The sequence below is a fragment of the Rhipicephalus microplus genome, chromosome 1 (genome assembly GCF_043290135.1).
Source record: "Rhipicephalus microplus isolate Deutch F79 chromosome 1, USDA_Rmic, whole genome shotgun sequence".
NCBI classification, from domain to species: domain Eukaryota; kingdom Metazoa; phylum Arthropoda; class Arachnida; order Ixodida; family Ixodidae; genus Rhipicephalus; species Rhipicephalus microplus.
This window is the reverse complement of record NC_134700.1, coordinates 34,194,575-34,212,804: the sequence shown is the minus strand read 5'-3', so window position 1 is coordinate 34,212,804 and position 18,230 is coordinate 34,194,575. Positions and strand designations below refer to the sequence as shown.

The window sequence follows — 18,230 nt, the reverse complement described above, 5'->3', positions numbered from 1 at the left end:
CCCACATCCAAATCCGAAATATACAAACTGTTGCAAAAATTAAAAAATAATTGTGCATGTGGCGTGGATGACCTAAAACCCCAGCCTATTAAAGCAGTTGCCCATACCATAGGTAAGCCGCTTTCACATATTGCTAACACAATTCTTAGTTCAGGTATTTTTCCTGATGAGCTAAAGATTGCGAAAGTATGTGTTATCTTTAAAAGCGGTAATAAAAATGACCATAATAACTATAGGCCTATCTCATTATTACCTGTATTTTCTAAAATATTTGAGCAAGTTATCAACCTACGACTTTCAGATTACTTACTGCAAGAAAATTTCATAATACAACAACAGTATGGCTTCCAAAGGAAAAATGTACTGAAACAGCACTACTGGATATTAAAGAAAAATACTTGACAATTTTGAAAATAAATTACTTACCATATGGATTTTTATCGACTTCAAAAAAGCATTCTATTCGGTTAAGCACCATATTTTATTACGGAAATTTCGTTCATATGGAATTAGAGGAAAGGCTCTAGAACTTATAAAAAGTTATCTAAGCAATCGGCAAGAGTACACCAGTCTCAGCGACACTAAATCAAACGTAGGTAATATCATTTGTGGCGTTCCACAAGGATCACTCTTAGGGCCTTTGCTATTCTTGATTCATATCAATGATCTACCTAACATACCGCCAACACCCAATGTTGTTCTCTACGCCGACGACACCAATATATTCTTTGCCGGTAATTCTCTCAATCACCTTGAACAACAAGCAAACCTGTGGCTGACACATCTTTCTGACAGACTTAAGTGTAATAGATTGGAATTAAACACCAAAAAAACAAAATATGTTTTATTCCGCCCACGCAATCAGGCTATCACAAGCGAGCCTACAATAATATTTGAAGGGCAAAAAATTGAACGTGTCACAGCGCATAAATTTCTTGGGATACTTTTTCAAGAACACTTAGACTGGTCCTTACACACCAACCACGTTCGTACCAAGATTTCCAGATCCACGGGTATAATCTGCAAATTGCGACAACTCCTCCCTCTGTGGTTAAAAAATAACTATATTATTCCATTGTTCACTCACATCCCCATTATTGTCTTCTTGTATGGGGGAATACGACTAAAGCAAACACTAACAAAATTCACACCTTGCAAAAAAAAAGCTATACGACTAATATCAGGGGTGTCATTCAGGCATCATACCGTGCCTCTCTTTAAGGAACATAAAATACTTACGGTAACGAACGTCATGAAACAAAAATTGGCAATGCTTATTTATAAACAGGTACAAACTGATCGCTCAAGGTTTTATCAGAGGCATCTCCCGAGAGATCACAGTCACAACCTACGGCACAGGGTGTATACATATGAGAAACCACGTACAAATTACGGCACACAAAAACTATTGTATCAAATTTTGCATTTACTGAACGAACAACCAATTGTAGCTTCTCTAATTGATAATACAGTCTCATATGACATTTTTAAAAAGAAGATACAGGAACACTTCTTATTTACACAAACGTAATCACCGTCACCATCTTTGTTTCATATTCCCTGAAGTATTTTCTTGTGTAAATCACATTAACGTTTGGTTATGTTATCCAAACTGTGTTTCATTTATCGGTCAAACATATTCTTTATTGATGTTGTTGTCTTTTGATTGTTGAAACCTTGTATTCAAATTTAAAGTTTCTTCAGGTATTTCACATGTCTTACATTAGTGTTTGTTTATGTCCTCTACAGTTTGCTTCATTTGTCGGACACGCATATTTTATTTTATTTATTTATACATACTGCAGCCCCTATTAGGGCTATTGCAGGAGTGGACATACAAATGATCAGGTGATAACAAGCAGAAACAAAAACATGAACACAACTTTGTGGTTCATAGTACTACACAAGGTACAGAATGAACAGAGCAAGAGCACAGAAAGCAAAATAACATAGAAATATCTACTTAACACGCATGTGATATTGCACTCAGAAACTGCTCCAAAGGGAGCCCGCGGGTATCGCCGGGTAGCAAGTTCCAGAGCTCAATAGTGAAGGGAAAAAAACTATACTTAAACAAATCAGTTTTGGGGTGAAGTGGCGTAATATTTAGCGCATGTTGACTCCTGGTGTGAACAGAGGATAGTGCGGCAAACTGCAGATACCTATGAAGCGAGGGCAAGCGCGGCGAATTAATCAAGGTGTACAGGAGCTTTAAGCATTCTGAATGACGCCTGGCAGATAAAGGAGTTAAGCCTAAAGGTGCTAAGTTGGACGTAGGCGAAAAAGCCCGGTTATATCTTCGGCAGATAAAACGGACGGCTTTTTTTTTTGTATGGATTCTAGTTTTGCAATGTCGGACGCTTTGTGTGGATTCCACACGACACAACCGTTTTCGAGTAATTGCCGTACTAACGTTTTAAATGTTAAGAGCTTGGTTTCTTTTGGTGCTACACGGAGAACGCGCTGTAAGTAACCTAATCTCTTCAGGGCTTTATTATACGTAATATCAATGTGTTTGGACCAGGACATGTTGTTAGTGAAATGAAGGCCAAGGTACTTATATTCCATTTTTCTTGTTAAATGACAACCATCGAATGAGTAGGGAAATAGATGAGCGGATGACCGAGTAGAAAATGTCATGCACACAGTTTTTTGGAAATTTACATTCATTTGCCAGGTTTGGCACCAAGGGCAAAAACTGGAAAATGAGTTGTTCAGTTTCTCGTGATCCTCAGCAGAAGTGATTTTTTGATAAATCCCACAGTCATCGGCGTATAGCCTAATCTGAGACGTTATGTTACCGGATATGTCATTAATAAATAATAAGAAAAGAAGGGGTCAAAGTACTGAGCCCTGCGGAACACCTGAAGTTACATCAGCGGTACTGAATGCCGTTGAGTTAAAAAATACATACTGCGAGCGATGCGAGAGAAAACTAGATATCCAACCTACGAGCAGCGGGTTTTTAATATGAAATTAAGTTTAAGTAAAAGTTTGGAATGGAGAACTGTATCGAAAGCTTTCGATAAGTCAATAAAAATAGCATCTACCTGATAACCCGAGTCAATAGCTTCAATAACATCATGACTAAATTCGGTAAGTTGAGTGATTGTACTAAAACCGCGTCTAAAGCCGTGTTGAAACTGGTTTAGAATATTATTAGCTTCCAGGAATTCTACTATGTGTTTGTTTATGACGTGCTCCAATATTTTGCATGAGTGAGATGTCAAGGAAATAGGTCTGTAATTAGCCGGCGAGGATTTGCATCCAGCTTTAAAAAGGGGGAGCACTTTAGCAAGCTTCCATGATAATGGAACTGTTGCTGTTGCTAGGGATTTTTTGTATATTATCATAAGGTAGCGGATTGTACATGAAGGATATCGTACTAAAAAGTTGTTGGGAATATTATCTGGGCCAGGGCATTTTTTAGTGTCTAAGTTAAGTATCAAATTTAGAATGCCTTCTTCAGATAAACATACGTCACCAATTGAAGGTGCAGGATTGGCCAGTGAAAAGGTAGGTGTTTGAAAATTATCAATGGAGAAAACAGATTTAAAATAAGAATTAAATGCATTGGCTATTGTGACAGGATCGCTTGTGGAGGCTCCATGAATGTCCATTGTGTTTGGTTCCGTTGAACTCGGCAAGATGGAGCTCCAAAATTTTCTTGGATTTGTTACCATCAGGTTTTTCATTGTCACTTGGTAATAGAAATCTTTGGCGGCTTTAGTTTTGGCTCTTAATTCCTCTTTAAGTTTATTGAACTCATTTAGTGACGGGGAGGTCTGACGTCTAGTCGAACAATGTAACCTTTTTACGCGACGTGTCAGTTGTAACAACTCCCTCGTTATCCATGGCAACCGGACTTTTTTTTCTTAGTTTTTATTGGAATAAAGCGGGTGATACAAGAATGCACAAGACTTTCAAAGAAAGAAACCAAATCGTTGACGTCGCTAGATTCACTAAGCCGTTCAAAATTTTCAAATGAATCCTCTAGAACTGTTAGGATACTGACGTCATCGGCACGGTTAAAGTCATGATAAGTTGAATACACAATATTCGGTGTGGGTACACGACATGAGAGTGAGACGAAAACGGCTTTATGATCGGAAATTCCTTCAGTGACAAGGCAGTTAAACGTGCTTTCTAAGAGAGTAGGGCTAACAAAGACTAAATCGAGAACTGCAGACTCTCTTGTAAATTCTCGAACAACTTGGGTTAGGCCGAGAAACAGAGAAAATTTCAGCAGCTCTGTGTCTGTTAGAGAGGGCGAATCGCTTAAAGACAGGGTGGACCATTGAATTCCAGGCGCGTTAAAGTCTCCCATAAGGATTATATTTCCGCTACTGTAGTTATGCTCACTAATAAAATTTGTCACGGTGATCAAAGAATCCGCTGACGATCCCGGAGGTCGGTAAAAAAACGCCTATTATGATAGTGATGTGCTCAAAGTAAAATTTGCGCCACACTGACTCTATTCCGATAGGCCCTTGAATTGCACGAAACTTCAAGTCTGAACAAAAAAAATATGCTTTATTGATTTCATTGCCTGCGCAAATTTTTCGCTCATTTATGTTTTCCTGTACATGTTTTGCATGTAGAAACTTATTTATGCTTAATTTCTTATTGACTCTTTACTTTACACTGTGCACTGTGTTATTTTGGTGGGTTTTGGGTTTACAGGGGGCAGGCGCTTTGTCAGGCTTTTATGCCTTTTCGCCGGTCCCCTAGGCAAATTGTACCTTTCTTCTTTTTTTTTGCTTTCGCCTGAAATAAATTTCAACTTCAACTTCAACTTCGTTGCCGAAGGCAGAAAGAAAGTAGACAGCGGTGAGTGAATGAATTTAAGGAGACACTTTGATGGGTTCACTCACAGTTGGCGATAGGCCAGGAGTGCCTGATGAGGATCGTAGAGGACAGCGGATAAGGGCATCGGCATCGTTGTGTCTCTTGCCGGATTTGTAGGCTATGTCAAACTCGTATTCTTGGAGACGAAGTATCCAGCGACCAAAACGTCCAGACAAATTCTTCTATGTCGACAACCAGCACAAAGCGCGGTGGTCAGTGACGACGGTAAAGTGGCGGCTGTGAAGATATGGTCGAAACTTTTGGATGGCCCAGACAACAGCGAGACACTCCTGCTCGGTGATGGTGTAGTTTTTTTACTGCTGCTGTGAGGTTGCGACTAGGATATGCGATCACATGTTCGCCATAACGTCCTGATTGTTGCAAAAGCACAGCGCCGAGTCCGTGTCCGCCGCATCAGTATGGAGGAGAGTGGGTGCGGCGTAATCAAAATGACAAAGCACTGGCTCAGGCGTGAGGGAACGTTTCAAGGTGTCAAAAGCCATTTGGCATTCGTCCGATCATACGTATGACGCTCCCGAAGAAAGGAGTTTGTGAAGTGGCGCAGCAATGGTGGCGACGTCTCGTATAAAGCGCCGGAAGTACGACGCAAGGCCAAGATATCTTTGTAGCTCCGTGCTGATGGCATTGATGAGAGCCATAGTAGATGGAGCATCTGTTGATATTGAACGTTATTCCACTAGATTGGTATCCAAAGCCACTACAAAGATAGGTTGTGTGTCCGCGCTGGAAGCTACAACAGTGCCCTTGGTCAGCAGAATCGGCTCATTGATGATATTCAGTAAAGCGAGAAGTGTTGTGCTGTTGGAGAAGCGGACAAGACTCGATGAAAGTGGAATCCCTCTGGATAGACAATGCACTTATGGACTAACTAGGACTTCACCGTGGTCAATGGAGTGAGGCATAACCGTGATAACGTGCTCGTGATTAGGTGGCACAAGGAAGTCATTGGCTGTTCGTAGCCGGTCACGTGATGATTTTAGGGAGATATCATCCGTTTCTCGCATATGTATGAGTAGTTGTCGACAAGAGATAGAAGCAATAGCGTCAGAAAGAACGTCCTATCCTAAAATAAGCATAAAAGCACAAGAGGCCAGCACTGCAAACTGAATTTGATGCCGGATCCCATCAATGAAAACTCTAACGGTGCACTGAGCTGATGGCCGTATCGGCGAGTCATTTGCGCTACGTAAGAGAGTGCCAGCATAAGGTGTGGTAACCTTACGTAGACGTGAACACAAATCCGCTTGAATAACAGAAATAGCAGCCCCTTGTCCACCAATGCCTGAACTGGTACTCATTCAGCATACACTAATCACAAGTTGGCTGGGCCCTCTGGAGGTCTTGGTGTTTGTTCGAGCGATGCAGCTTTCCCTCCAAAAACTGCACCTGCTAGTTTTTCGAGTGGTATTCCGAAGTAAGCGCAGCTAGCCTCGGAGGTGATGTTGAGCGTCGCAGAGGTGAAGGGGACCAGCGGCGTCCGCGATAGCAGGGGCGAGGTGCGGTGAGTGGAGAAGTCGGAGAGAAAGAACGTGTCGTAGGGCGGTGCTGGTACTGGTTCGGGGATGGCTCCGAATCTCTTTCCTAAACGTCGTAGCCACGGCGTTCGTCCTGCTGGCACTTGCGGCGAAATCGTGAAATATGGCCCCGAATGCCACAATAGTAACATATTGGGCGAGGCGAGCGCCAGGGGGCGTAGTGTGCTGGAGCTGTCATAGGCGCTGCTACTGGCGCTGGAACAGGTGACTGTGGTGCAAATGCTGCTACGTTAGACTGCGCAAGATAAGGATGTGCGGGCTGAACCAAGGCAGGTGGCATGGCAGCGACTTGCGCATATGTCATGGGTGGCGTTGGTGGCACCGGAGTGTTCGATGGGAGAGGGCCAGCCATGGATGAGAGCTCCTGTTTGATGATGTCGCGCAGACCCGCAGATGGAGAGTGAGGCCGAGGGGCGGGTGCATATGACAACCCTTGCGCTTGAAGTTCCTCGCGAATCAGAGTGCGAATCAGCGTGCACAAATCTGCATCCGAGGAAGGCCGGCTGTCACTAGAGTCTGGGTGGTGTGGGTGCAATCAAATGGCTTGGAGTTTATTTATTTATTTATTCAGGTTACCCCTAAAGGCCCTCTAGAAGAGGGTATTACATAAGGGGGGGGGGGCAATACAACATGGTTTACAGCAAGATACAGCGCAACCTGACAACCGCAACAAAGCGCAAACCAAGAATACGGGCAGCAATTGCATGGCGTTATACAATAGTTAAAAAACGAAAGAAAACAAAACAACAAAAGCAAAAAATATTTAGTTAGTCACCGTAGTGCGCATGAGCTCTGAAAACTTTACCGAGTCTTTCTCGGTGGCAATATGTGCAGGCAAACTGTTCCACTCAATAATAGTGCGCGGGATGAATGGCTGAGCGAAACGAAGTGTGCGAGATAGCGGGCGTTTGACTTTGTGAGGATGATCACGGCGGGGAAAGATGGAACAGGTGGGTTCAAAAAAACTGTCATGTAATGATGGGTGATTGTAAAGCTTGTGGAAAAGTGATAGGCGTGCATATTTCCGACGAATGGCCAAATCCTCTAGCTCAGCGCGGTTTTTTAAGTTAGTTACGCTGGAATAGGTAGAATAATCTGAGTAAATGAAACGAGCAGCTCGGTTTTGCAAAGATTCAATATTTGATACGATGTAGGCTTGATGAGGATCCCAAATGGCACTGGCATATTCTATTTTAGGGCGAATTAAACTGGTAAAAGCAAGTTTTTTTAACTGCGATGGAGCCTGTTTAAGATTTCGTTTCGGTAACCCGAGAGACCGGTTAGCAGCTGCAAGAGTGACTTCTATATGATGGTGCCAAGATAGATTCGATTGAAAGTGGAGACCGAGGTACTTGTAGGTAGATGTTAACTCAGGTGTCATATTATTCAACGAGTATTGACTAGGAAAACGTGTAGCAGTGTTAGTAAAGGACATGCACTTTGTTTTAGAAACATTTAACCACATATCAAGTTGAACACCAATGATTAATTTTGTTAAGGTCAGATTGCAAAGCTAAGCGGTCAAAATCAGAAGAAATGTTACGGTATATTACGCAGTCGTCCGCGAAAAGTCGAACGTGTGAAGATAAAGAATTCGGTAGATCTATAATGTAAGCGAGGAAGAGTAGAGGACCAAGAACACTGCCTTGGGGTACACCAGATGTTACCGGTAAAGAAAAAGAATAAAAATTCATATTAAAGGTGAATTGAGACCTGGAGGAAAGAAAAGCTTTTATCCATGCAAGAACTATAGGGTGAATGTTAAGTTGTTCTAGCTTTAGTAGTAATCTGTGGTGAGGAACGCGGTCAAAAGCTTTAGCGAAATCTAAGAAAATGGCGTCGACCTGGCAACCAGCATCCATGGATTTATGAAGGTCGTGAACAAAACCGGCAAGTTGGGTGTCGCATGAAAATCCCTTGCGAAAACCGTGCTGAAAATTGAAAATGATATTGTGACGTTCGAGATAGTTTATTACTTGAGTGTGTATGATATGCTCCATGAGTTTGCAAATGGTACTAGTTAAGGAAATGGGCCTGTAATTTAGCGGTGAGGAACGTTCACCTGATTTCAAGAGAGGGACGACTTTAGCTGATAGCCAATCTTGGGGTAGAGTTCCGGTAGACAAAGACTGTGAAAACAGAGCGCATAAGAAGGGGGTGATACTGAATGATATAGATTTCAGGATTTTATTATTTAATATATTATCCAAGGTGGAAGAAATTGTTAGTTTCTGTAAAAGGGACAGAACACCGGCCTCACTGATAACAATCTCCGGCATGACTGTGCTGCTGAAACTATGCAATATGGAAGCGGATGAAACGTCTTCATCAAAAAAGGCCACCTACTATATGTAGGTAATATTTGACAATAGGCCAACATCGTGCAAAAAATATACACTAGTCAGTAAAACAAAAAAAACGATTTACTAAGGCAATATGCAAGTGAGCGTACCCGGGCTCTCGTTCATGCAGGCAGATTGTGTTTTGAATTTATGAATTAGAAATGACTCTTTTACTTCGCGTTCATGGTGTGATTTAAAAGCCGATTCTAGTATTGTAGCTATCATGTTACTGAATGAATGACCGTCCTCGGTGACATGCCTTGAAATCGGTAAGTTAGGAAGGGCATGCACATGAGCTTTATGATTATTGAAACGGTATCCAAAAGCAGTTTCAGTATGACCTATGTATTGTACATGACAGATTGAGCATTCTAGCAAATATACCCTTAATATGCCCTTAATTTTGAACTTGAAGTTCGTCGCAGTACTGGCTACCAGTGTTATTGTGGTCATGTGTGCACACACTTTACAGCGGGGCTTTTTACAAGGACGGCAACTAAGCGTCTGGACGTTATTGCTCTGTCTGGTTTTAGAGGAAGTTAATAAATCTCGCAAATTTTTGCCTCGTCTGTACACAACACGTAGTGGTTCTGGAAACGCTTTTGCAAGGCCTTCGCTCTGCATAAGTATGTTGTGGTGTTTACGGAAAATAGATGCGACGTTAGGTGCCGATGCGTTATGTGTCCAAACCAGGTTAACCTGTGAACGACTTTTAGGATTTTCCTTGGGGATGCAGAGTGCTGTACGGTCTTGTGCGTCGGCACGCCTTACTGCGTCATCGACCAAGTTAGTCGATGACTATTCTATTATATATATAACGAGTCTATTATATATATATATATATATATATATATATATATATATATATATATATATATATATATATATATATATATATATATATATATATATATATGAGATATAACAGACAGTAATGCCAAGGAATGTACAGGGGAAGTTATTAGAACCAATGGAATGTAAATAAGAAGAAAGAAGAAAGAAAAGTGGATGAAAAAATTACCAGCGGTGAGCAGGAATCGAACCTACGACCTTCGAATAACGCGTTCGATGCTCTAACCACTGAGCTATCACAGCGGCCGTCCCTCCATCCACTTTTCGGGGTTTATATGTGAATTTAGAAGTCGGAGTGACTGTCAGCGCCATCTATAGGCCAAACAACGAGTGTGAAAACACTCTTATTCGCATGTTTGGCGTCACGTAGCACGTGAACTTATTATGAGTGGGCAGCTGATTAATTGTCCCTCTTATACAACCTAAACACACAAGTCTGCCAATACGAGACCCTCGTTCAATGAAATAAGGGAGAGAAGTGTATACCTAAGGGCTCGTATTTCCGTGTTTTAACACAATATTAATGAGATATAACAGACAGTAATGCCAAGGAATGTACAGGGGAAGTTATTAGAACCAATGGAATGTAAATAAGAAGAAAGAAGAAAGAAAAGTGGATGAAAAAATTACCAACTGTGAGCAAAAATCGAACCTACGACGGGTTATTCCAAGGTCTTAGGTTCGATTCCTGCTCACAGCTGGTAATTTTTTCATCCACTTTTCTTTCTTCTTTCTTCTTATTTACATTCCATTGGTTCTAATAACTTCTCCTGTACATTCCTTGGCATTACTGTCTGTTATATCTCATTAATATTGTGTTAAAACACGGAAATACGAGCCCTTAGGTATACACTTCTCTCCCATATATATATATATATATATATATATATATATATATATATATATATATATATATATATATATATATATATATATATATATATATATATATATATATATATATATATATATATATATATATATATATATATTAATTGCCAAGGAAAGTATAGAAAAGGTTATTAGACCAAAATGTAAAGTAAATGTGAAGCAAAAAAGTGGGTGAAAAGATGACTTGGCGTGAGCAGAAACCGCCTCGTACTGAGTCACCTACGGGCAGACTTGGCGCCTTAGGTTGTCTACGAGGGATCAGTGGTCAGCTGCCAGCTCATAAGTTCACGTGCTACGTGATGCCACATACGCTCATAAAAGAGTGTACCACACTCGCCGCCATGGCTACACTTGGCGCTAAATGACACTCCCACCTGCACCACCCCTGGGTAGCCTGCCAAGAATAATCGCTTCCATTGTCTTGCAAAACCAGTGGCCATAGTGTGACGATATGGATTCAACAGGGCATTTCAAAGACATAACCTGTCAATCCCTCACTTTATTAGCTTAAAATGCACCGAATTGAACAGCAAAGAGGCATTTCCGACCATGGTTCATAGCACCAACAAGTGTGTTCGAACGAACTCTTAAGAGTGATGAAAGCCAAGAAAGTGGATTGTGCCTTCTTGCGTTATTTTGTGCGTCATTCAAGTGGTACAAGACAGTCTTTAATTATTGCCAGAATTTCTACATCCTGCGGCTCAACCTCAACAGAAGAGCACTCAATAAAGAGCAAGAAATTGTCCACATACCAAAAACCTTTCGCACCTTCGTCTGAGCGTATAAATGACGAGTAAATGACGTCGCCATTCGCGAATGTGCTCGGCTTAGCTAACCCTCGCAACGCCACCGACAGCTGGGTAAGGCCAAATCGCTTCGGCGCATGTTTCGGTGGAACAAAGAATTTCACTTTCTGGTGTACTCCCCACCGCAGATAAACTAACCTAAAGGTTGGTGCACACTGGCGGCTTGCAGCGGTGGCGCAACCATGTGCGACTGGTAGCGAACAGTCGCGACTGGTCACAAACGGTCGCAAAGCGACCGCTTTGGCTAATCGCTTCTTGCTCAATTTTTAGTTGCGTGACAGCAGTTGCAAAACTGCTGGAACTAACCAGCCATGCCCAGAAGTGACACCAGCATATATGGAAATGCCAAATTCTTTTTTTTTTTCATTGCATTGGCCTCCTGTCGCCAGATACAAAAGAGTGCGTTTCCCTGTGGCACCATGGCCACCACAGAGTACTTGGCTTGCAGATGGCGGGGTGCAGCAGCTCGAGTAAAATATTGAGTTCACGTGGCGGCATTCGCAAGAAGCTGAACCGCGTCAAAATGAGGTGAAAATTAATTATGCACTATCTTCCCCAGTATTCTTAATCGTTTTTAATGTGAAGCATTTCTTAGCGAGCTTCGGCGACTTTAAGCATGTCTATCTCTCTATTTATCTGGCCGCTTGCGTTTGGGTGCTCTCTAAGTCACCCTCCTGAGGGGGCGTGAACCAAAGTTAGCATGCGAGGATAACATGATTAGACGAATACAGTGGCGCGCTGGTCAAGACATGAGTATTTCCACAATTCCGTCGCGTATGTCGTCGAACACTTCCCACCAGACAGTGGCACATACTCACCCGCCGGTGCGTGCCGATGGCATGTGGGTATGTGCCGCAAGTGATTGACACTTATTATCTACACAGGAGGGACGAGCACACGCGCACATGGACAATATGAACGCGCGAGCGTACAGAAATACCCGTCATCGGCAGTGTCAACCCGACGAATGCAAAGGATAAATGTCAGGGATAAATGTGCGCTAGAACGTTGCGAGTGGTGGAGAGCGTGATGCGAGAGAGAGGTGACACATTAGCGAGTGCGTGGCAGGCGAGGGAGAGAGTGACGTCGCCGCACACTGTGAGGGAAGGCGTGATTCGCATGGCACCACCCCAACACTAGCGCTGTGCGGCGCGTTGGCACGGAGACACGGACGGACTGCGGTACACAGGCTAGACAAAGAGCTCCTTCGCATGAAATAACTTATAGTTTATATAATCACACGCACGAATGAGAAAGCTTTCAGAAGTGTTGGACGTGCAATCTTGCGTGCAGAGAAAGTGCTGCTGTGCTGCCGAGTAGAGCAGCGACACGCATCAAATACGAGGGTTGTACTGAAAGTAAGGTTCCCAGTGATCTATGGCGTCGAGGGAGGGTGCTAGGCTAAATTCGCGAACAGTGCCGTGAAAAGTGGCTTCCCCTTTCTCCAGCCCACCCGTACGTGATTCGCTACTTCACTCGGTGTTCGCTTGGCAGCCGCCAGAGATGGACGTGTTGCTCGCCACTCCCGCCAAGTGCGAGATTCGAACAGTAATCTGTTACCTCTGGTGGAGGTAAGGGATAAGGTAGTTACCTCCCGTGGAGATTTGTCGGCAACTGAGTGCGGTTTCTGTTGAAAAGTGGCCTCGCTGTGGTGGTGTAGTGGCTGAGATACGCAGCTCCTGTCCCGCAGGTCGCGGGATCAAATCCCAGCTGCTGCGGCTTCATTTTCAAGGAAGGTGGAAACTCTGTTGGCCCATGTAGTCAGATTTACGTGCACGTTAAAGAATCTTAGGTGATATATATCTGGAGCCCTCCACTATGACATTTCTCACAGTCATATGGTGGTTTTGGGACGTTAATCCCCACATCTAAATCAATCAATTATGTTGAAAGGTGCGTTTCCGTCCAACACGTCCACAAATTTTTGAAGGTCGCAACTTCTCTCCGTTACGAAGAGGCTACTTCTTGTTGTGTTTTTTTTTTTTGCAGGAAGGCAAGAAAGAGAAGTTTTTGGACTCTGTAGACACGTGAGTGGGAACATGGGTGTTCCATTACACCCCCGAAACAAAACAATAATTTCGTAAGTGGCGTCACTTTGATTCACCCTCCTCCGCCCTCCAAAAGCGACGGTGAGGCTAAAGCAGAGCTCGCACGCTTCCTCTATGGACTGGTGAGAGACTTCTTCTTTTTAGGAATAGGCGTCTTCAAACGCGCCTTCAAACGTGTCTTCAAACGTTTAAAAGTACACGAAATTGTAAGCTCTTAAATGATGTATCATATGATAACAATAAACAATGTTTATTTTGTAAAAATATGGGAACTTAACTTTTGGTACAACACCCCTAGAATGGCGTCAACTGAAAACCACTGATACCGTTGCTTTTAAGAGCTGCCAAGTAAATAAATGCCGTTATCTTGCTTCGGTATGAAACTTATATACAGTGAGCAAGAAAGACATGACTTTCAGCAAAAACAAAGTTGGCCGCAGTTGAGACATTTCAGAATAAACTCTTTTTTATATTCAGAGTTGCTGCGTCAATAAACACACATACACACACACACACACACACACACACACACACATATATATATATATATATATATATATATATATATATATATATATATATATATATATATATATATATATATATATATATATATATATATATATATATATATATATATATATAGGCAAAAAAGGGGCGACGAAACTTTCGTGGAAGCGTCTTTACTAAACGTTTTCAGCTGGTGGACCAGCCTTCGTCAGAGTCTGACGAAGGCTGGTCCACCAGCTGAAAACGTTTAGTAAAGACGCTTCCACGAAAGTTTCGTCGCCCCTTTTTTGCCTACAATACGTCGGGTCCAGCGTGAATGACGTTCAAAGAACCTGGTATATATATATATATATATATATATATATATAGGAAAAGGAGTAATTCACACACAACGAACGTTTCAGCACAGTTTAGTCCGACGTTTCGACCGTGGGACCGGCCTAATATTGACATATATAAGCGCCCGTGGGACCGGCCTAATATTGACATATATAAGCGCGCGATTTTTATGCCCTGTATTCCCAGACGAAGGCCGGTCCCACGGTCGAAACGTCGGACTAAACTGTGCTGAAACGTTCGTTGTGTGTGAATTACTCCTTTTCCTTACTATCAGAGCCTGCGTGATACTTCCTATAATCCCTTCTATATATATATATATATATATATATATATATATATATATATATATATATATATGAGCAAAGTTACATATTTATTGAAGTATCTTAATACACAATTTGGAAGTATCGTATCCGAAGCATCAATTTATAAGGATCTTGTATTGCGATATAAGTTAAAATGTTTTTTCCCAGCCCTCAATTTTGACAGCATGGGCTCGGTTAGGATGTTCATGTTTTATCTACGGCACACCACAAAACTTGGGCGGAACAGTGTTGTAACAGAGCTTTAATAATAATGAAGCCTTTCAGGGAGCGCGAAGATAACCACACTGCAAGTGAAGAGCAGCGCAAAGAAGTAACACGAGATGAAGAACTACTGGACAGGCGCTGAATGGTATAGGAAGAACGACATGATCGACATCTGTTCGGTCGTTATTCATCTTTTTCTGCTACTTTTTACCTTCGAGGATTAACCAATGAGCCAAGTTTCGCACGCTATCCTCAGAAGAAGCTAGCCAGGCACGTTTCTGACAGGGCTCATGTATATCAAAATTGTAGGGGTGACTTCGAACCTGGGAAGTGGCTGCGTGTGGGCTCACATCTTTGTGGGTGAAGGGTGTGTATCTGAGCAAGTGCTGCTTTTGTCACTGTGTTGAAGATCACGAGGCAGCATCAACGACCGTGAAATCAACCTCTAAGTATTATCCCGAAGCAATTGGAAGTGAACATTTAACGTATATATATTTAGACTTAATTTAGTCTGGACAGCTCATATATTCCTCAAAAGAATGTTTGAGGGCATAATTGCCGCCTGTTGATGAGAATTGCTTAGCGCTTCAAATCTAGAAGGATTTCACACACTGTGAAGACGGGTGCAATAGAGAGCTCTACCTCACTCTGCCCGCGCATGAATTTAAGCGCCTCGACACATACACATAATAAGAAATCTACTATGACCCCTAGTTCACGCTGAAGAATGCGCTTCTACAGCAAGCAAACTTCTCCTGCCGTCAAACGCAGCGTTGTTAGCACTGGACGCGCCCCGCGCCGCCGAACGCAGGTTGGATGCGCTGTCACCCGGTTGTTGTCGCGGCTCGCAAACGCCACATACACTATCCGGTGGTCTGGACTTCGATGATTTCCGTACGCAGGAAGCAAGAAGAAGCAGTACTGCTTACTTTGCTGGCAAATCATTGTCTTGTAATAATGCATGAATAACAGAAAAAAGCACCGGTGGCAGCAGCGTTAGCGGGTTAGTCTAGCTCTGCAAGACCGCATAAGCTCGGTCTCGTCAACGACAAGCTCGGTCACCTCTTTCATGAAATAGGAACGTCAAGTAGGCGCAAAGTGGGTTAAACTCTCGTTGGTTACAGCATTCAGTTACGTGCACTGCGACATGACAAGTGAGTGGGGCTTGGCCTCCATTTTTCATAACTCCTTGACTACAAGTCCTATTGGTCCACGTGGACTGATCCGGTGGCAGACGCCGCAAAAATCAATCCGAGAGCGATCGGCACGAACGGGTCCTTTCCGACGGATCTAACCGCCCCCGAATCGCATTCAGCGCACTTTCGGCGGCCGGAATGCTCAGTGTGAGCGCGCCTTGATTTCGGCGTTTTGTTTGTTTAATTGAACGCATCTGCACACATGCCGCATGTATCTCTCAACATGACGTTGTGGAATAAATAGTTTCCAGTTGCACTTTTGTCGCGCGTGTGTGTTTTTCGTGCTGTTTTTTTTTTCTTTTTTCTTTAATCAAGGATTACACCGCATTGCCCGAAGGCGGCATATCAGGAGGGTTACAAGAGGAAAAGAAGCAAGTTTTCATTATAACAGCATACTTGCAGTTTACCAAGGTGGCTTCACGGCACAATAGTTCGTGAAAAAGAAAGAGCTTGCGAACACGTTCGTACTGGCATGGTACTCACGTATTTTAAAGGGATGGTCATTACGATAAGAAACGTAATGCGGTTGTCATAGATAGTTTTTCTCGCTTCTGATTCCATTCTAGACTTCATTCCATATATGAGATATTAAAACATCAGTTTAAACTTTTCCGGTCGAGAAGAAAGCAGTTCTCAGTTCCTTTTGCTAAGGCGCTGATGGTGTACGACTTGAACACTTTACCATCATAACTTGTACAGTAAATCGTCGCCAAAACTTTCAAATTTAACGAACCAGCGACATTGCAATTGTGTGTCTCAATTCTGATACTTGATTTTTTCTTTTTTTTATTCACGTAGCACAAGTTGCAGACATGATCGAAAATATTACTTTTCAAGTGCTGATTTGATTGATTTGATTGATATGTGGGGTTTAACGTCCCAAAACCACTATATGATTATGAGAGACGCCATAGTGGAGGGCTCCGGAAATTTAGACCATCTGGGGTTCTTTAACGTGCACCCAAATCTAAGCACATGGGCCTACAACATTTCTGCCTCCATCGGAAATGCAGCCGCTGCAGCCGGGATTCGAACCCGCGCCCTTCAGGTCAGCAGCCGAGTACCTTAGCCACTAGACCGCCGCGGCGGGGCGCAAGTGCTGATTTGTTGTTTCTTTCGGCTGGTGAACTGACTTAGATATATATGACTCTCTTCACGTTTTGATAACTATACTGTTTAGAATATGAGCATGCATGTATTTACATGTTTGATGTTGCACTTATGTACTTTTTGTTCAAACTCCCACTTTTGTTGTGCGTGTGTTGCCTTAGAACTAAATTTTTAAAGGCCGTATGGCACACAGTTTTGTGAACAATAAAAAATCTTATTGTCTATTCTTGTCTGTGCTCTTTAGGTAAGACGACGTGAAAATAAAGAAGAGCATCCTCTTGATGTACCATCGAAACTTTCTTTCTCAATAGACAACACTGCATACGGCTCCAAGGTCAAAGAACTCGATTATTCATTGTATCTAGTTGACTAATTAGTTATTTTTATCAATGTTTTCCGGGTCAGCTGTTATCACGAGTAATAGTGTCTGGGTCGTCACGCTCGCTAGATTCGCTTCAGCAAAAAGAAGAGCTCGTTCCAGGCTCAAACTAGATCTTGTTATGACTGGGCGATTACAGCGTTTGTCGAATAAGATACTACTCACTCTCGATCAGGTGGTGATGTGCCTTCTTCCGCAGGAGTAAGTCTTTTGTTATGGCCGCTTCGGAGAGCACCGGTGACTTGAAATGTGCCGACGCCAGCGCGCCACAGCATCCGAGCAACAGGAGGAAAGCGTACGGTGCCATCGTGGCAAGTACGAAGTGAACGGTGCGACTCGGCGCCGCGTTCATTGAGCTCTCTCCTCCCAAGATCAAGGTCACGAAAGCGGACACGGTCGTTTACCTTGGAGGAAGCGCTTGGCCTGGTGCGGCGTGGCACCATTCGCCAGAAACTGCTTCCCCTCGAGCATCCGCTGGGCACCACCTCGCTATGTGTCACGCTACATTTTATCTCATTTATTCTCGTTTGCTCTTTTTGCGAGCATTCCGCAAGATACTTCACGTAGAAAAATCGAAATGTATTTGTTGTGGATAAGTTAATCCAGCATTAAGCTCACAAATAAGTGTTTATTTGTACCCTTTGCGCACAAAAAGAACAATGACATGAGTAGCAAGCTCCAAGATCAAGCAGGAAGCTGTTTATTGAGGCGTTTACATTTCGGCCACAGTATAGTCATTAATAACGCCCAGAATATCTGCACACTGTACTGCCTAGGACACAAGGCACTCTATGGGTGATAGAGAGCAGTTTACCCGATTTTT

General features: G+C 42.8%; 1 protein-coding gene across 5 annotated transcripts in view; it reads right to left on the bottom strand.

The window, feature by feature from the left end:
• The window catches only part of LOC119178081 (uncharacterized), a 349,233-nt gene extending 331,469 nt beyond the window's left edge, over nucleotides 1–17,764 (bottom strand). For 2 of the 5 annotated variants that reach the window (XM_075869962.1, XM_075869968.1), the window contains exon 1: nucleotides 17,573–17,763. In XM_075869962.1, coding sequence (XP_075726077.1) covers nucleotides 17,573–17,759 — 187 coding nt within the window. In that variant the 5' untranslated portion in view covers nucleotides 17,760–17,763. Of the gene's footprint in view, nucleotides 1–17,572 lie in introns of all 5 variants that reach the window. The other 3 variants (XM_075869976.1, XM_037429247.2, XM_075869954.1) reach the window with 2 other exon arrangements.
• Nucleotides 17,765–18,230: the final 466 nt, after the last annotated feature.